This window comes from Myxocyprinus asiaticus, chromosome 39 (assembly GCF_019703515.2).
Source record: "Myxocyprinus asiaticus isolate MX2 ecotype Aquarium Trade chromosome 39, UBuf_Myxa_2, whole genome shotgun sequence".
NCBI lineage: Eukaryota > Metazoa > Chordata > Actinopteri > Cypriniformes > Catostomidae > Myxocyprinus > Myxocyprinus asiaticus.
Window position 1 is genome coordinate 345,001 of NC_059382.1, and position 15,000 is coordinate 360,000.

Consider the following 15,000-nt stretch of genomic DNA (forward strand, 5'->3'; position numbering starts at 1 on the left):
AATATTCCTTTAATAAATAAACAACATTTAACCTCTGACCCCACACAGTCACTGAGGTTTATACTGCAGTTGGAACGCTTGTAGTTTTTAATGTACCATATTTCCCAGAACATGTCACATTTCTTTCATCATCTGAAATATCCTACGTTGTACAATCCAATGTGACTTACCACCATAATTTATTCATAATTTATTTCTGCCCGTATAACACACACACTAAAACACATATGCTTACACACAAACAGATGAAAACATCAGTCATCGAGAAAGTAGACGTGTTTAAAACTTAAACCCAGAGCGGCCCGGTACCAGACGAGAGATAATATTATTTTATTATTAAACAACCACTTGCACGAAACAGTGTGTCGTTTTAAAGCTGAGACTTTTATCTTTAATGACCAATTCTAAAATACTGTTTTTAAATTTGCTGATAAATTCAAACTGTTCCATTTTCAGAATCGCACATTTACGATCACAACAATCATATTTACAACCAGTAAAAACATCAAAAAGATCACACAGCCATGTGTTATTTATCTTCGGAAAGGTCTTGATTAGTAGAATAAAACGAGCAAATTTGTGTCACTCAGAGAACAAACTACAGTGAGTATTAGTGTGTGAAATTCACATGTATAGTAAACAGATAAACAGAATTATCATCACATTTTGGTTTATTACTTTATAAAATAACAATATAAAATTCAAGAATAAAAATAATTGTGATATAAAAAATGGCATATCACAACTTACAGCAGACGATTCTGAATCAAACAAGCCCACACTCGACATAATAAGATGTGTACATCCTACAATATTTCTCAAAGAGTGTCATGACAGCTATGGTGGCTAATCGCTAATCACATCTCTCTCTATAGTGACGGTTTCTCTGCAGTTGATTCACTGAAACATGATCATACATGTCATAGATATGTTAGATCGTCCTCATTGGATCTCTAGAGAGTGTTAGAGCCAATATTTGGAAACAGGCAGATCACACATGGGTCAGTAGAAGCAGAGCGCACATACACAGACTGAGCACAAGTATTGGAGAACAATACCAAAGTTAATCTGATGACCTTCCATACTTACTGTCTAAAAGTTATTATGTCAAACATGAATAATAACTGTAAAAGTGTATTTTTAGCACTCGTTTTTTTAATGTTTTGTCAGCAGTGTTGTAGCATGAGTCCCAAAGCTTGATCCTAATATATATATATTTAATTTTGAAAGGTTTTCTATAATTTGATACCATGCATTTGACCCCCAAGCAAACTTAAAGCAAATGCTCCTGATTAAAACAAGCCCAAATACAGTGTGATACGATGGCGTGTCTTGAAATGTGTGAAGAGAGAAAGGTGCCATCTGTTGTTCCTGGCTGGCTACTCTGCCTTACAGGCTCCATTTGGTTAGGATTAGGGTGGGGGCAGGGTTAGGGCATCTGCTGCCTGCCAGGAACAAACTTTGGCACCTTTGTACAATGGGTGTCTTGACATGCTGCTGGGCGACTACTCCCGGGTGCTAATGTCCGCCACACAGAACGTCTGTCAGTGCAACTTATACACGGATGCCACTTATCTGTGGGGAGGTTTTCTCTCAACAATGTGATTCTGACCAGGTGTGATTTTATTTCCAGACAATACAGTAGTTGTTTAATGAACTAAAACATCACAGTGTCCTTGTGAAAAGCAGCGTACTGTTAGTCAAGATGACAAATAAAAAAAAGAGAAATGGAGAAACAGATTTCATCAGGATCTCTGTTATTATTGATTCATGAAACACAGTCGTGTTGAATTAAAGTTGTCATGCAGCTGTCACTGACATTAATAAATGAGAGATCTTTGTCCAGTAATATGTGAAGGAGCTCTGCATGGATTTGGAGCAAAAGTTCAGACATGAAGTTAAACAGTGATGTTACACAGAGATGAATGAATGATTCTTGTAGTAAAAGCAGCAGATATCAAGTGTCTCGTCCTGACACACAAATGGCCCATAATTCCACATGTATTCATACTGTTGTTTAATGAGTCACACCTCTGTGTTTGCCTGCTGTTGTGTTTGAAGTGTTTCATTAATGAACATCATTAAAGTTCAACATTCATTTACTTTCATCAGAACAGCTGCTCTTCAGAATACACACACACACACACACACACACACAATCTCTGTTCATCAGTCTGTCATTTGTGCCTGAACATTTCAGGATTTTTTTATTATCATTTCATATGAAAGGTTACTTCTGAGCTCTCCAGAAATCATATTCGCCACCTCAGACTGATAGTATCAGAGCTGTAAACTGTTACATACTCTCTGACGAGAGGGGCGTTACTGCTCAATAAACACACTTATTAATATGTGCTCACAGACTCAGAAAGAACTAATAGTTATCATTAATAACTCTAAAGCACTATCTCCACCCCATCACAGTAAGTTTTGAATTCATATAATAATAACTTTAGTTCTGAAAGTATCACTCAGTTTCAGTAAATCACACATTACGACTAAAAAAATATTCCTATCTCCTAGGGTTGCTCCGATACCAAAATTTTGGCTTCGGTACGATACCAGTCCTGGTACCTCGGTATCGATACTGGTAAAATAAAAAAAAAAGATGCACAACAGAGCTTTACAGTATTAATGACAACATTAAATGAAAACAATCTGATTAGCTGAGGCTGCTACGGCTGAATCACAACATGCTGATATTCAGTACACTTGCTTATGTGATACTGCTTACAGATAATAATACTAATAACCATTTAATATTATAGTATTGTTACTATGAGTATTATTGCGACTACTTTGAATATTGCACTTTTATACAGTAGTAAGATTTGAATAGAGCCCTTATTTCAGCGAGACATTTATTTTGAAAGACCTTCCTGTTTTTGAAGGGTTCGTTATATCAAGCTTCCTGCTACTCGCGAGCTGAAATCTCCGAGCTGCAACGGTGAAAACGGTAATTCGAGAGTTCACAGTCGATTATACACTCAACACACTGATCTATTGCTCTGCAGATGGAGACTATTGGACACACTGCATGAAAATCAAGCATTAGTAGTGTGTGTTGCGTTTGTGTGCGCACCTGCTTATGTGTGTGTGACAGAGATGACAGAGCAGGACGGTGCCTCTCATTAATTCTGTGGTATGCATTTTACTGTATATTATTTCATTAAATGACATCCTTCTGCTGTTTAATGATCACACTTGGCCATATCGAGTCTTTTTTTATTATTTTCAAATGGTCGTTGATTTAATCTCACAACTCTCACATTACATATACTTCAACCACTAGAGGGCCAAAAGTTTCATAGTGTAGCTTTAAACTCAATCGACAGCATTTGTGACATAATGTTGATTAACACAGAAAATAATTTCAACTTGTCCCTCCTTTTCTTTAAAAAAGCAATAATCGGGGGGCCTGGGTAGCTCAATGGTAAAATACACTGGCTACCACCCCTGGAGTTCGCTAGTTCGAATTCAGGGTGTGCTGAGTGACTCCAGCCAGGTCTCCTAAGCAACCAAATTGGCCCGGTTGCTAGGGAGGGTAGAGTCACATGGGGTAACCTCCTCGTGGTCGCTATAATGTGGTTCTCGTTCTCGGTGGGGCGCATGGTGAATTGAGCGTGGTTGCCGCGGTGGATGGCGTGAAGCCTCCACACGCGCTATGTCTCCGTGGCAACACGCTCAACAAGCCACGTGATAAGATGCGCGGGTTGACTGTCTCAGACGCGGAGGCAACTGGGATTCGTCCTCCGCCACCTGGACTGAGGCGAATCACTATGTGACCACAAGGACTTAGAGCGCATTGGGAATTGGCCATTCCAAATTGGGAGAAAAAGGGGAAAAATCCCCCCCCCCCCCCCCCCAAAAAAAAGCAATAATCAAGTTTACAGTGAGACACTTACAATGGAAGTCAATGGGGTCAATTTTTCAGCCTGATCTCATGACATTTACGTAAACATGTCAACATTTTTCACTTCAAAACTGACGTGCTGTATGACACTTTTGGCTGCAGGTTTCCTGTGAAATGTCCAGTTGGGGGCGCCAAAAGCGAGTAAAACAGTGTCATATTCAGATGAGGTTTTAATGTGAATTTTGAATGGATGTTTTTAAAACATACTTCCTTAACCTAAAACTTTTGCCTGAACCTAACCAAAAGTGTTTTCAAATATAAATGAGACGTTTAAATAAGACGTCCTTACCTTATCAATGCCTAAATCTAACCATTAGTGTTTTAAAATGCAGAAGCAAAATGTAAAATCTCATTTTCTGAACCAACCACATCCTTTCATGCCATTTATATGACTTTGTAATATTACATGTCAGATTAAGTGCATGGCTGGACTTGAACCACAGTCATCCGACTCTGTGTTCAACGCCCATCAGGTGAGCTACCGCACAAGCTAATCGTGATGGAATAAGTGTATATACTGTATGTAGGTGGGTCTGTAATACAAGCATTAAATGTGTCATTTCTCAAAAGATGCGTTATATTATCCTCTCATTTATTGGACAGTTATTCATTTTTTTTAATTATTTAATCACCTTGAACAAAACTGGAAATGACAAATGTGATAATTTCAGGGATTTTCATTAGCGACATACATTTTCAAAATCTTTAATATTTGGTAAGATAACTTCAAAATCAAACTTCTTTAGACATTACACGCAATGATCTCATGGATCAAGAATATTTTGCAGTGTTTAATAACAAACAGGTGTTTAGGAAAGTGCCGTGGGAATTTTTATTGCTGTTTTGTATGAAAATAAAATCAAATGTAAGTCATTGTAAGTGCCTCACTGTGTGTGTGTGTGTGTGTGTGTGTGTGTGTCTGTGTGTGTGAGTGTCTGTGTGTGTGTGAGTGTTTGTGGTGTGTGTGAGTGAGTGGGTCTGTGGTGTGTGTGTGTGTGAGAGAGAGAGTGTGTGTGTGTGAGAGTGAGTGTGAGAGAGAGTGTGTGTGTGTGTCTGTCTCTCTGTCTGTCTGAGTGTGTGTGTGTCTGTCTGAGTGTGTGTGTGTGTGTGTGTAAGGGTGTGAGGGTGAGTGTGTGTGTGTGTGAGTGAGTGTGTGTGTGTGTGTGAGAGAGTGAGAGTGAGTGTGTGTGTGTGTGTGTGTGAGTGTGTGTGTGTGTGTGTATGTGTGTGTGTTTGAGTGAGTGAGTGTGAACAAGTCTTTTTTAACTAATCTTTCTCAAAATGTTCTCGTTCACCTCCATACACTGACTCATATTTCTCGATCACTGACGTCTTTCCCTTTCGAGGCCAATGATCTGTAGTTTGAAGCGTGAGACTGCTTTGGTGGCTTTTCTTGCCTGTAAATACAACAGAGGCGCGAACCAGTAACATTCAAGCTGTGGAGCATGTCATTGTTTTAATCCACTGAACAAACATGGCCATATATGATATATGAATGAATCAGTCATCTTTTTCATGAACGATCTGCTGACCGACTGAACGAGAGGAGGAGCTGCATGTCAATCTCATTCAACATGAAAGTGGGCTGGATTAAATATGAATAAAAGTGAGTGATGAGCACACATTACAATGACATACGGACATTATTGAAACTCATAATTATTTTTAGGCTGTATTGTTGTCTTTTTTTGTATAGCTTGATGAACAGTCATGCTCATTAGTTCACAGTATGATAGATGTGCTTTGTTGTCATTTGTGGGGAAACGCTTATGATGCTTAAACACTCTGAAGTGCTGAAGTCTCTTAGTAGAATTTAATAAAGGATAATTAGACTTGTTCTGGTCGTGAATGACTGCTCTTGGTTCAATGCATTTTACACGTTCAAAACGTAAAAGACGGTCATTTGTCATCATCTACTGGCGCAAAGCATTATATGCATATGTGATCAACCAACGAATCTGAACGAATCTATGTAGTGAACAGATTCAAAAGACTTGTCAATGGGATGAAGCAAAATCCCCACGTCTAGTGCGCGCATACTCAGGCGGTTGATGCATGTGCGCTGCGACTGCAATGAGAGACTGTACTATTTCTCTAAAGAAGTCTTTATATTCCTTCAGACTGGAGTTATTCTCTTGACCTCCTCACACAAGCGCTCTTGACGTGCACATCCACTGTTTCCACATTCGTCTCCTGAAGTTTACCGACGATTACATCTTTTTTTCTCCCAATTTGGAATGGCTAATTCCCAATGGGCTTTTAAGTCCTTGTCGTAACGTAGTGACTCGCCTCAGTCCGGGTGGCGGAGGACGAATCCCAGTTGCTTCCGCGTCTGAGACCGTCAACCCGCGCATCTTATCACGTGACTTGTTGAGCGCGTTGCCACGGAGACATAGCGTTACGCCCTCCACCGCGGCATCCACGCTCAACTCACCACGCGCCCCACCGAGAACGAGAACCACATTATAGCGATCACGAGGAGGTTACCCCATGTGACTCTACCCTCCCTAGCAACCGGGCCAATTTGGTTGCTTAGGAGACCTGGCTGGAGTCACTCAGCACACCCTGGATTCAAACTAGCGAACTAGCGAACTCCAGGGGTGGTAGTCAGCGTATTTACCGCTGAGCTATCCAGGCCCCCACATCTAGTGCTTCTTCGTGACAGAAATGGCTCAATTAATGCAAAGAATTCCAGGTGCATTCTGCTCGTTTGGAGATGCACAGTTAGAAAAATATAGAAGGACGCGTTCAGTGCTCGAGCACTCTGCTGATGATGAAATTTGTGTCACACATCCTGTACAAAGACGCCTGCTGTGTGAGTGTTGCTGTAACACACTGATTAAACTTATGCACTGTCTGTCTGTCTGTCTGTCTGTCTGTCTGTGTCTTACTGCCTCAGTAGATCTTCTGTCTGTCTCATTAGTGTCTGACACACACTCTCACACACTCCCTCAGGCAAGCTCACAGCAGGTCTCCAGCACACACGCACACACACTCACACACACACACACACACACTCACTCACACACACACACACACACTCACACACACACACACACACACACACTGAGCTGTCTGTCTGAGAGAGACCACATACACACTGTAAAGGTTTAGAAGTGACATACACATTAATATACAGGAGTGAATCCACTAAAATATTGTGTTTGTGAACAGAATACAGGAGTCACTGCTGAATGTGTGATGATGATTGACAGTGGTCACCATAGCAACACTTGTATTTCTTCCACCTATAAACAAGATACATGAATGCCAAATGTCCAACTTGTTTGCTGTTCACTATTGTTGATTAAAGAAATAAAAGTGAGTGATTTTACCAAACGGCCATCAACAGTATACAGTGTTACAATGTTTCGTTTTTAAGATTTTTTAGAGTTTATTCTCTCTGTAATGTGAAAGTAATGTGTGGGTTACTACATGAACACAGAACTGATGGGAGAAACTGCACAAACCAGTGCAAAAACACATGTCCCACTGTTTCTGTGATCCTTTATCCTGCAACAATAAACACACAGCTTTAAAATGTGCATTCTGTGTTGACTGTCCATTGACAAATTTATTGGTAGATTTTGGAACTAACACAAGTTAAAGGGAACGCTTCTGTTAATCGGCCAATCAAACACGTTTGTCGGCCGATGCTGATAATCGCAAAATGGCCGATATATCGGTCTGTCACTACATTTTAACTTAACATCTTTATGTTGGGGAATAAAAATTCTTGGACACATTATTTGTCACCTACTATGCTATGTATTTCTTATTTTGATTGATTTGGTTCATGTCTTATAACTCTTTTATAAAGGGTTTAATGAAATCTCAATGGAGAAAATGAATGGGAACAATACAGGTTGTGCTCTGTTTCTTCAACTCCTGCTCTCATATGTTTTTCCACAAACATGAGAATAACGGAGAACACTCTCTGTCTGTCTTACAGGTGTTATGTGGATGATAAGGTGTCTAAGGTCGCATGGTTGAACCGCTCCAACATCATCTTCGCTGGAGAGGACAAGTGGTCTCTGGACCCGCGGGTGGAGCTGGTGACTCAGGGTCAGCTGGAGTACAGTCTGAGGATACAGAAGGTGGATGTGTTCGACGAGGGGCCGTACACCTGCTCCATCCAAACCAAACAACAGCCCAAGACCTCACAGGTGTATCTCATCGTCCAGGGTAAGAGACACTTGATTGACAGCCTGTCAGACCAATCACGGCTCATTATCTCTTATTCCACCCACACACTCTTTTAAAAGTGTATGTTGTGTGTGTGTGTGTGTGTGTGTGTGTGTGTGTGTGTGTGTGTGTGTGTGGATTTACTGTTATGTGTGTGTGTGTGTGTGTGTGTGTGTGGATTTACTGTTATGTGTGTATGTGTGTGTGTGTGTGTGTGGATTTACTGTTATGTGTGTGTGTGTGGATTTACTGTTATGTGTGTGTGTGTGTGGATTTACTGTTATGTGTGTGTGTGTGTGTGTGTGTGTGTGTGTGGATTTACTGTTATGTGTGTGTGTGTGTGTGTGGATTTACTGTTATGTGTGTGTGTGTGTGTGTGGATTTACTGTTATGTGTGTGTGTGTGGATTTACTGTTATGTGTGTGTGTGTGTGTGTGTGTGTGTGTGGATTTACTGTTATGTGTGTGTGTGTGGATTTACTGTTATGTGTGTGTGTGTGTGGATTTACTGTTATGTGTGTGTGTGTGTGTGTGGATTTACTGTTATGTGTGTGTGTGTGGATTTACTGTTATGTGTGTGTGTGTGTGGATTTACTGTTATGTGTGTGTGTGTGTGTGTGTGTGTGTGTGTGTGTGTGGATTTACTGTTATGTGTGTGTGTGTGTGTGTGGATTTACTGTTATGTGTGTGTGTGTGTGTGTGGATTTACTGTTATGTGTGTGTGTGTGGATTTACTGTTATGTGTGTGTGTGTGTGTGTGTGTGTGTTATGTGTGTGTGTGTGTGTGGATTTACTGTTATGTGTGTGTGTGTGTGTGGATTTACTGTTGTGTGTGTGTGTGTGGATTTACTGTTATGTGTGTGTGTGTGGGTGTGTGTGTGTGTGTGGATTTACTGTTATGTGTGTGTGTGTGTGTGGATTTACTGTTATGTGTGTGTGTGTGTGTGGATTTACTGTTATGTGTGGGCAGTTTTAACAATATCTTATATCACATTATGAGTGATTTTATAACTAAGCAACAGTAAATATCACAATATAGTTCTTTTTTCTGGAACTTCCAGTGAATTAAATACATATGAAAGGTTCTTCATCTCATCTATTTTCTCTTTTTATTTAGAACTTGAGCACAAAGCAAAAGATTTTTCATAAGAAATAAAGGATCAGTGTAACATCAGTGCAGTAGTTGAATGATCATTTATAAATCAAAATCTCTGCTGATTGATGCATTTCTTAGAGTATACTGGGGAGACAGGGGTTAGTTGTCACAAAGGCTTTATCTCAGTAACAGTAAGATTTGGGAGTCAAAATTCCAAATGTGCAAATGTGTGTTTTCTCCAAAAGAGATTGTATGCTTGTTCAAAACTCTCTTTGAATTATTTTTGTGAATTTTCCTCTTCAAAGTAAATTTAACTAACATCATATTTTGTTCTTGTTCTTGTGTAAACAAGTGAACACAGTCAAACCACACTGACAAACATCACCTATATAATGAAGAATGTTCTTAAGGTGTTTTTCTTGAAAGTCAATTCATACAGAAAATCATTTACAATATTTGTTGTCCAAAACAATGTTGTGATATTCTTTCCATTTGTGTTGTTTTAAGAATCATTTTGTGCCTCATAAATGTTTTACTTTGAACATAAAACATTTTGCTCAAAATATGTTGTTTAATGCAGGTGTAGATCTAAAGAAAGGCGTAGAGTTTGTTTGGTGAGAACGTGTCCCCATGGTGTTCACTTAAAACCTACACCGCTGGTTTAATTGCAGTTTGCACTGTGACAACTTGCCCCATATAGTGCGACAATGTGGTCCACTGTTGGGGCATGTTGTCACAAAAGGTCAACGTGTTCAATGAGCTGTATTGTTTTCCTGGGCAAGAACAGTGAAAATGTTCAATAGCGTATTTTAATAGTGAAGACTTGGTTTTGTGTCTATTTAAAATGATCAAAACTAACCTTTAATTTCAGACTAATATTAAACTAAACTAATACTTTCAGCAGTAAGTCACAGATGAAGATCTGGATTGTTTGTCAGTTCAGGAAGACTTGTGTGTTTTCCAGCAGTAATGTGTGCGGTGTGTGTGTGTTGCGGCGCATGTTTCTTGCAATGGACACACACGTGTGCTCTCTCACGCAGAGCTGCTAATGAGTGTGAGTTCAGATGATCGTTTGAGACAAGAGAAGATCTTTAAGTGTGATTTGTGCAGTTGTTCTTGAATCTATCGAGTCTGTTCAACATATCGGCCGCTGGTTTCATCATCTCTCTGGTTCTCATTTAATACCCAGTGTTCTCTTCACAGTAGTCATTCTTCCTCTGATGATGAGGATGATTGTCAACACATCTGACATTTCTCTTTATCACTCTTATATTCTTATTGTGCATTCACCAATGTTCACAATGGGGGGGGGGGATCACACAATAAACAGTCTGGAAAACAGCAGAGCAGCAGAGGATGGAAACTGGGACTGAGGGGAATCCTTCTTCAGGTGGAGAACGCCAATGAAGGAGGAAGAAGGATAGTGGCTGTTGGAGAGAGTGAAGTAGATGCTGGATGATGAATGCCTAACACAGCAATCCAGAGCAGGTAAGTGACAGCAGCGGGTGGAGTGGTAGAAGATTGGGAACTGGTGAGCGCTGGAAATAATGAGGAGGAATTATCTGGGAGAGACACTGAACATACAAAACGAACAGATAGAAAAAAACGAACCGACTGACAGAGGCTGACTGAGAATGCACAATACAATCTGGCATAAGACAGCAAACACGAGGGCATTATATAGAAGAGGAGAAATAGGGAACAGGTGAAACAAATGATGATAATGAGCACACCTGCGGAAAAACCCAGCAGCACTGGCGAGCGCATGGTCATGTAAACAAACAGAGGAACACACAAGGAAAACATAACACGCCACAAACAGAATGGACTCACCGCCAGATCACCCAGAAATCCCAATATTACCTCCCCCCTCAGGAGCGCCTCCTGGCCAACAATGTAAACTTGTGGGGCCGAGCGGCGCAAATTGGTGCGAGCCTTGGTGCAGTCTCTGGCCTGAAGTAGAGTCCTCTGAGCGCGATCCCAGGTCCAACAGCAGCATCTGACAAAAGCCAAGGCAGAGGGAACAGCAGCCTCCGGCTCCTGGGAAGAAAACAAAGGAGGTTGGTAACCAAGACTAGACTGGAAGGGAGACATACACATAGATGACACCGGCAGTGAATTGTGAGCATAATCATTCCACGAGAGAAGGCGACTCCAGGAGGTAGAGTTCTGGGAGGCGAGACAACAAAGCATCCGTTCTAGATCTTGATTGGCCCGCTTTGTCTGGCCGTTAGTCTGAGGATGGAATATCAGAAGAGAGACTAACGGAGGCCCTAACTGCCGACAAAACTCTCTCCAGAAATGGGAAACAAACTGTGGGCCCCTGTCAGAGACCACGTCCACTGGGAGGCCATGGATGTGGAAGACATGGTCCACGACAGTGGTCACATTAGAGCAACCACGAGGAGGTAAACCCAATGTGACTCTACCCACCCTAGCAACCGGGCCAATTGGTTGCATAGGAAGCCTGACTGGAGTCACGCCCTGGATTCAAACTTGCAACTCCAGGTGTGGTAGTCAGTGTCGTTACTTGCTGAGCTACCCAGGCCCCGATAATAGATCTTAAAATTGATCCACCCAAAGAAGAGAGCCCAACGAGCCTGTTGAGAATTAAGCCTCTTAACAGACTGAATATATTCAAGATTTTTGTGGTTGGTGCAGACCACAAAAGGTTATTTAGCTCCCTCCAACCAGTAATGCCACTCATCCAAGGCCAGCTTAACCGCCAAGAGCTCTCAATTGCCGATGTCATTGTTCTGTTCAGCCTGCGAGAGACGATGAGAAAAAAAGGCACAGGGATGAGTCAGACCGTCATGAGGAGATTGTTGTGACAGGACTGCTCCAACACCCACCCCTGACGCATCTACCTCTACCACGAAATGACGAGTAGGGTCTGGAAAAATTAAAATGTGTGCTGAAGTAAGTAAAGATTTGAGATTGTCAAAAGCCGCCTGAGCAAGGGCCGACCACTGAAAGGAGTTCTTGATAGAGGTAAGATCAGTCAGAGGAGCAGCAACAAGGCTGTAGTTCTTAATTAAACGTCTATAAAACTTAGCGAATGCCAGAAACCTCTGCAGGGCCTTCCGGGGATTGGCCTACTGGAAACAGCCCTTACCTTGCCAGGATCCACGCGAATCCCCCCAGAAGAGACTACAAACCCCAAGAATGGAAACGACCATCCATGGAACTGACACTTCTCCCCCTTGACAAAGAGCTGATTTTCAAGAAGCCTCTGAAGAACCTAGCAGACGTGTTGGGTGTGATCCTGGAGAGTCTGTGAGAAAATCAGTATATCATCCAGATACACAAAACAAACTGATTAATCACATCTAGCAACACGTCTTTCGCCAAAGCCTGGAAGACCCGTAGGGTTGTTAAAAGCTGTGTTCCATTCATCCCCCTCCCTCATACACACAAGATGGTAGGCATTGCGCAAGTCCAACTTTGTAAAAACGTTCGCCCCCTGCAACAACATGAAGGCTGAAGAGGTAAAGGTTACCTATTCTTTTTGATTTATTTATTTTTTCTCCCCTTTTTCTCCCCAATTTGGAATGCCCAATTCCCAATGCGCTCTAAGTCCTCGTGGTGGCATAGTGACTCGCCTCAATCCGGGTGGCAGAGGATGAATCTCAGCTGCCTCCACGTCTGAGACCGTCAACCCGCGCATCTTATCATGTGACTTGTTGAGCATGTTACCACGGAGACATAGCACATGTGGAGGCTTCACGCTATTCTCCACGGCATCCACGCGCAACTCACCACGCGCCCCACCAAGAGCGAGAACCACATTATAGCGACCACGAGGAGGTTACCCCACGTGACTCTACCCTCCCTAGCAACCGGGCCAATTTGGTTGCTTAGGAGACCTGGCTGGAGTCACTCAGCACACCCTGGATTCAAACTCGCGACTCCAGGTGTGATAGCGTCAATACTCGCTGAGCTACCCAGGCCCCCTGACTCCAGCTTTATAATACTGGCGGTACAGTTGCATGTTCATATCTAATGCTTGTGCAACAAGAGCTGATAATAGATTAAAGCATAGTCAAGACACAACCGCCAAAGACCTTCACCTCTAGGGGCCGTTCACTCCAAACGTGTTCATCTTTTTCTATGTAAGCGTGTGCTAGATGGACGTCTTTGCCTGATGCAACAATGCTCATTTTAGTATTCGAATGTATATTTTTATCTTAAATTCGAGGATTATTTGAATTTGAATTTTAATTTGACATCCTTAGTAGTAACCATGACAGTTGATTATGAGTTTAAAACAGTATACTGCAGGGGGTCTGGGTATCTCAGCGAGTATTGACACTGACTATCACCCCTGGAGTCGCAAGTTTGAATCCAGGACGTGCTGAGTGACTCCAGCCAGGTCTCCTAAGCAACCAAATTGGCCCGGTTGCTAGGGAGGCTAGAGTCACATGGGGTAACCTCCTTGTGGTCGTGATTAGTGGTTCTCGCTCTCAATGGGGCGTGTGGTAAGTTGTGGGAATTGGGCATTCCAAATTGGGGAGAAAACGGGATAAAAAAAAGAAAAAATTACAGTATACTGAATCCATATAGTAACCATGGTTTTACTATTGATTACTGTTACTATGGTTTTACTCCAGACACCATTGTTAAAATATGGTGACTGTAGTAAAACCAGAATAGCCACAAAATAATTATTTTTATCACCATAGTTTTCGTTTTCCTGTATTTCTACTGTGGTTTCACTATGAATATCATGGTTAAAATATGGCTACTGTAGTAAAAACATGGTAAACTTACTGTGAGGGAATGCAAAACTCATTCAGAAAATGAAATCATGAGATCCAGTCTTATAAGGGGCTCCATACTGTATGTAAATGATTGAAGGAGATAATGTTTCCCGTACCTGCTTGTGACCTGCCGGACATCTGAATCTCAAAATAGTCCTTTATGTTTTGGGTTTATTTATTGATAAAAGTCTAGCACTTTTTGTTGTTTAAGCTGTTTATGCTTTTTTTTTCTTTAAGACATTTATTTTTTTCTGCATTGGATAAGTTGTAGCAAAAATAATAATAATAACAATAATAATGCGACAACAGCAACTCAAAAGATGCTCTTTAGGGGGGTCCAAAAATAGCTCTTGCCCACCTGTATGTCACAATGTGAATGTGTGTTGAATACTTGGATGATCTTCTACAGTTATCTGTGCTGTATACAACAGAGCGTGAGATACTGTATCCCACAATGCAATGCACTTAACTTGACCTTTCATTTCCAGCGTGATGAAATGACAAAAATGAAGACATTCTTACATACATTGAATTAAAAACACAACATTTCCAAAATGATTTCTAAAAGCCACTCACTGAACGTAATGAATGTTAAACGTGTGTTCACGTGACATTAATGTAGCATATTACAGTTTCACATCATTCTGATTGCTGCTTGTTTTATAAATAGTATGTACTCAGTATGCAATCTGAACTCTTTGGTCTTCAAGGGGTCTGAAGTGCTTTTGAGATTTATGGCGAGCGTCTCGCAGGAGGAAAACGCCCAGTCTTCTTCTGTAAGCATGAACATGTTCATTACTCTTGTGGATTGTTTTGTGCAGTTTTGTTTTTGCAAAAATCATAAATCTTGATGCAATTAGGGAGGATCCACTTGACTGTGCAAGTTTCCTTCTAGATTGATATAAACCGCTCTGAGACGTGGCACAAAATAAAAGAGTGACAAAATAAATTACAGGCAAATGTCGTTTATCTTCAGAATCGATCAAACGGTGGAGGTTTATTGTGCTCGTGTGCAGTTTGTACTGAAAGGAATCATTCATTCTGTTC

At 41.2% G+C, this 15,000-nt stretch overlaps 1 protein-coding gene across 2 annotated transcripts in view; it reads left to right on the forward strand.

Moving 5' to 3' along the window:
* lsamp (limbic system associated membrane protein) overlaps positions 1–15,000 on the forward strand; it is a 301,791-nt gene that overhangs the window by 264,712 nt on the left and 22,079 nt on the right. For both annotated transcript variants that reach the window (XM_051680097.1, XM_051680096.1), the window contains one exon: positions 7,866–8,098. In XM_051680097.1, coding sequence (XP_051536057.1) covers positions 7,866–8,098 — 233 coding nt within the window. The remainder of the gene's footprint in view (positions 1–7,865; positions 8,099–15,000) is intronic.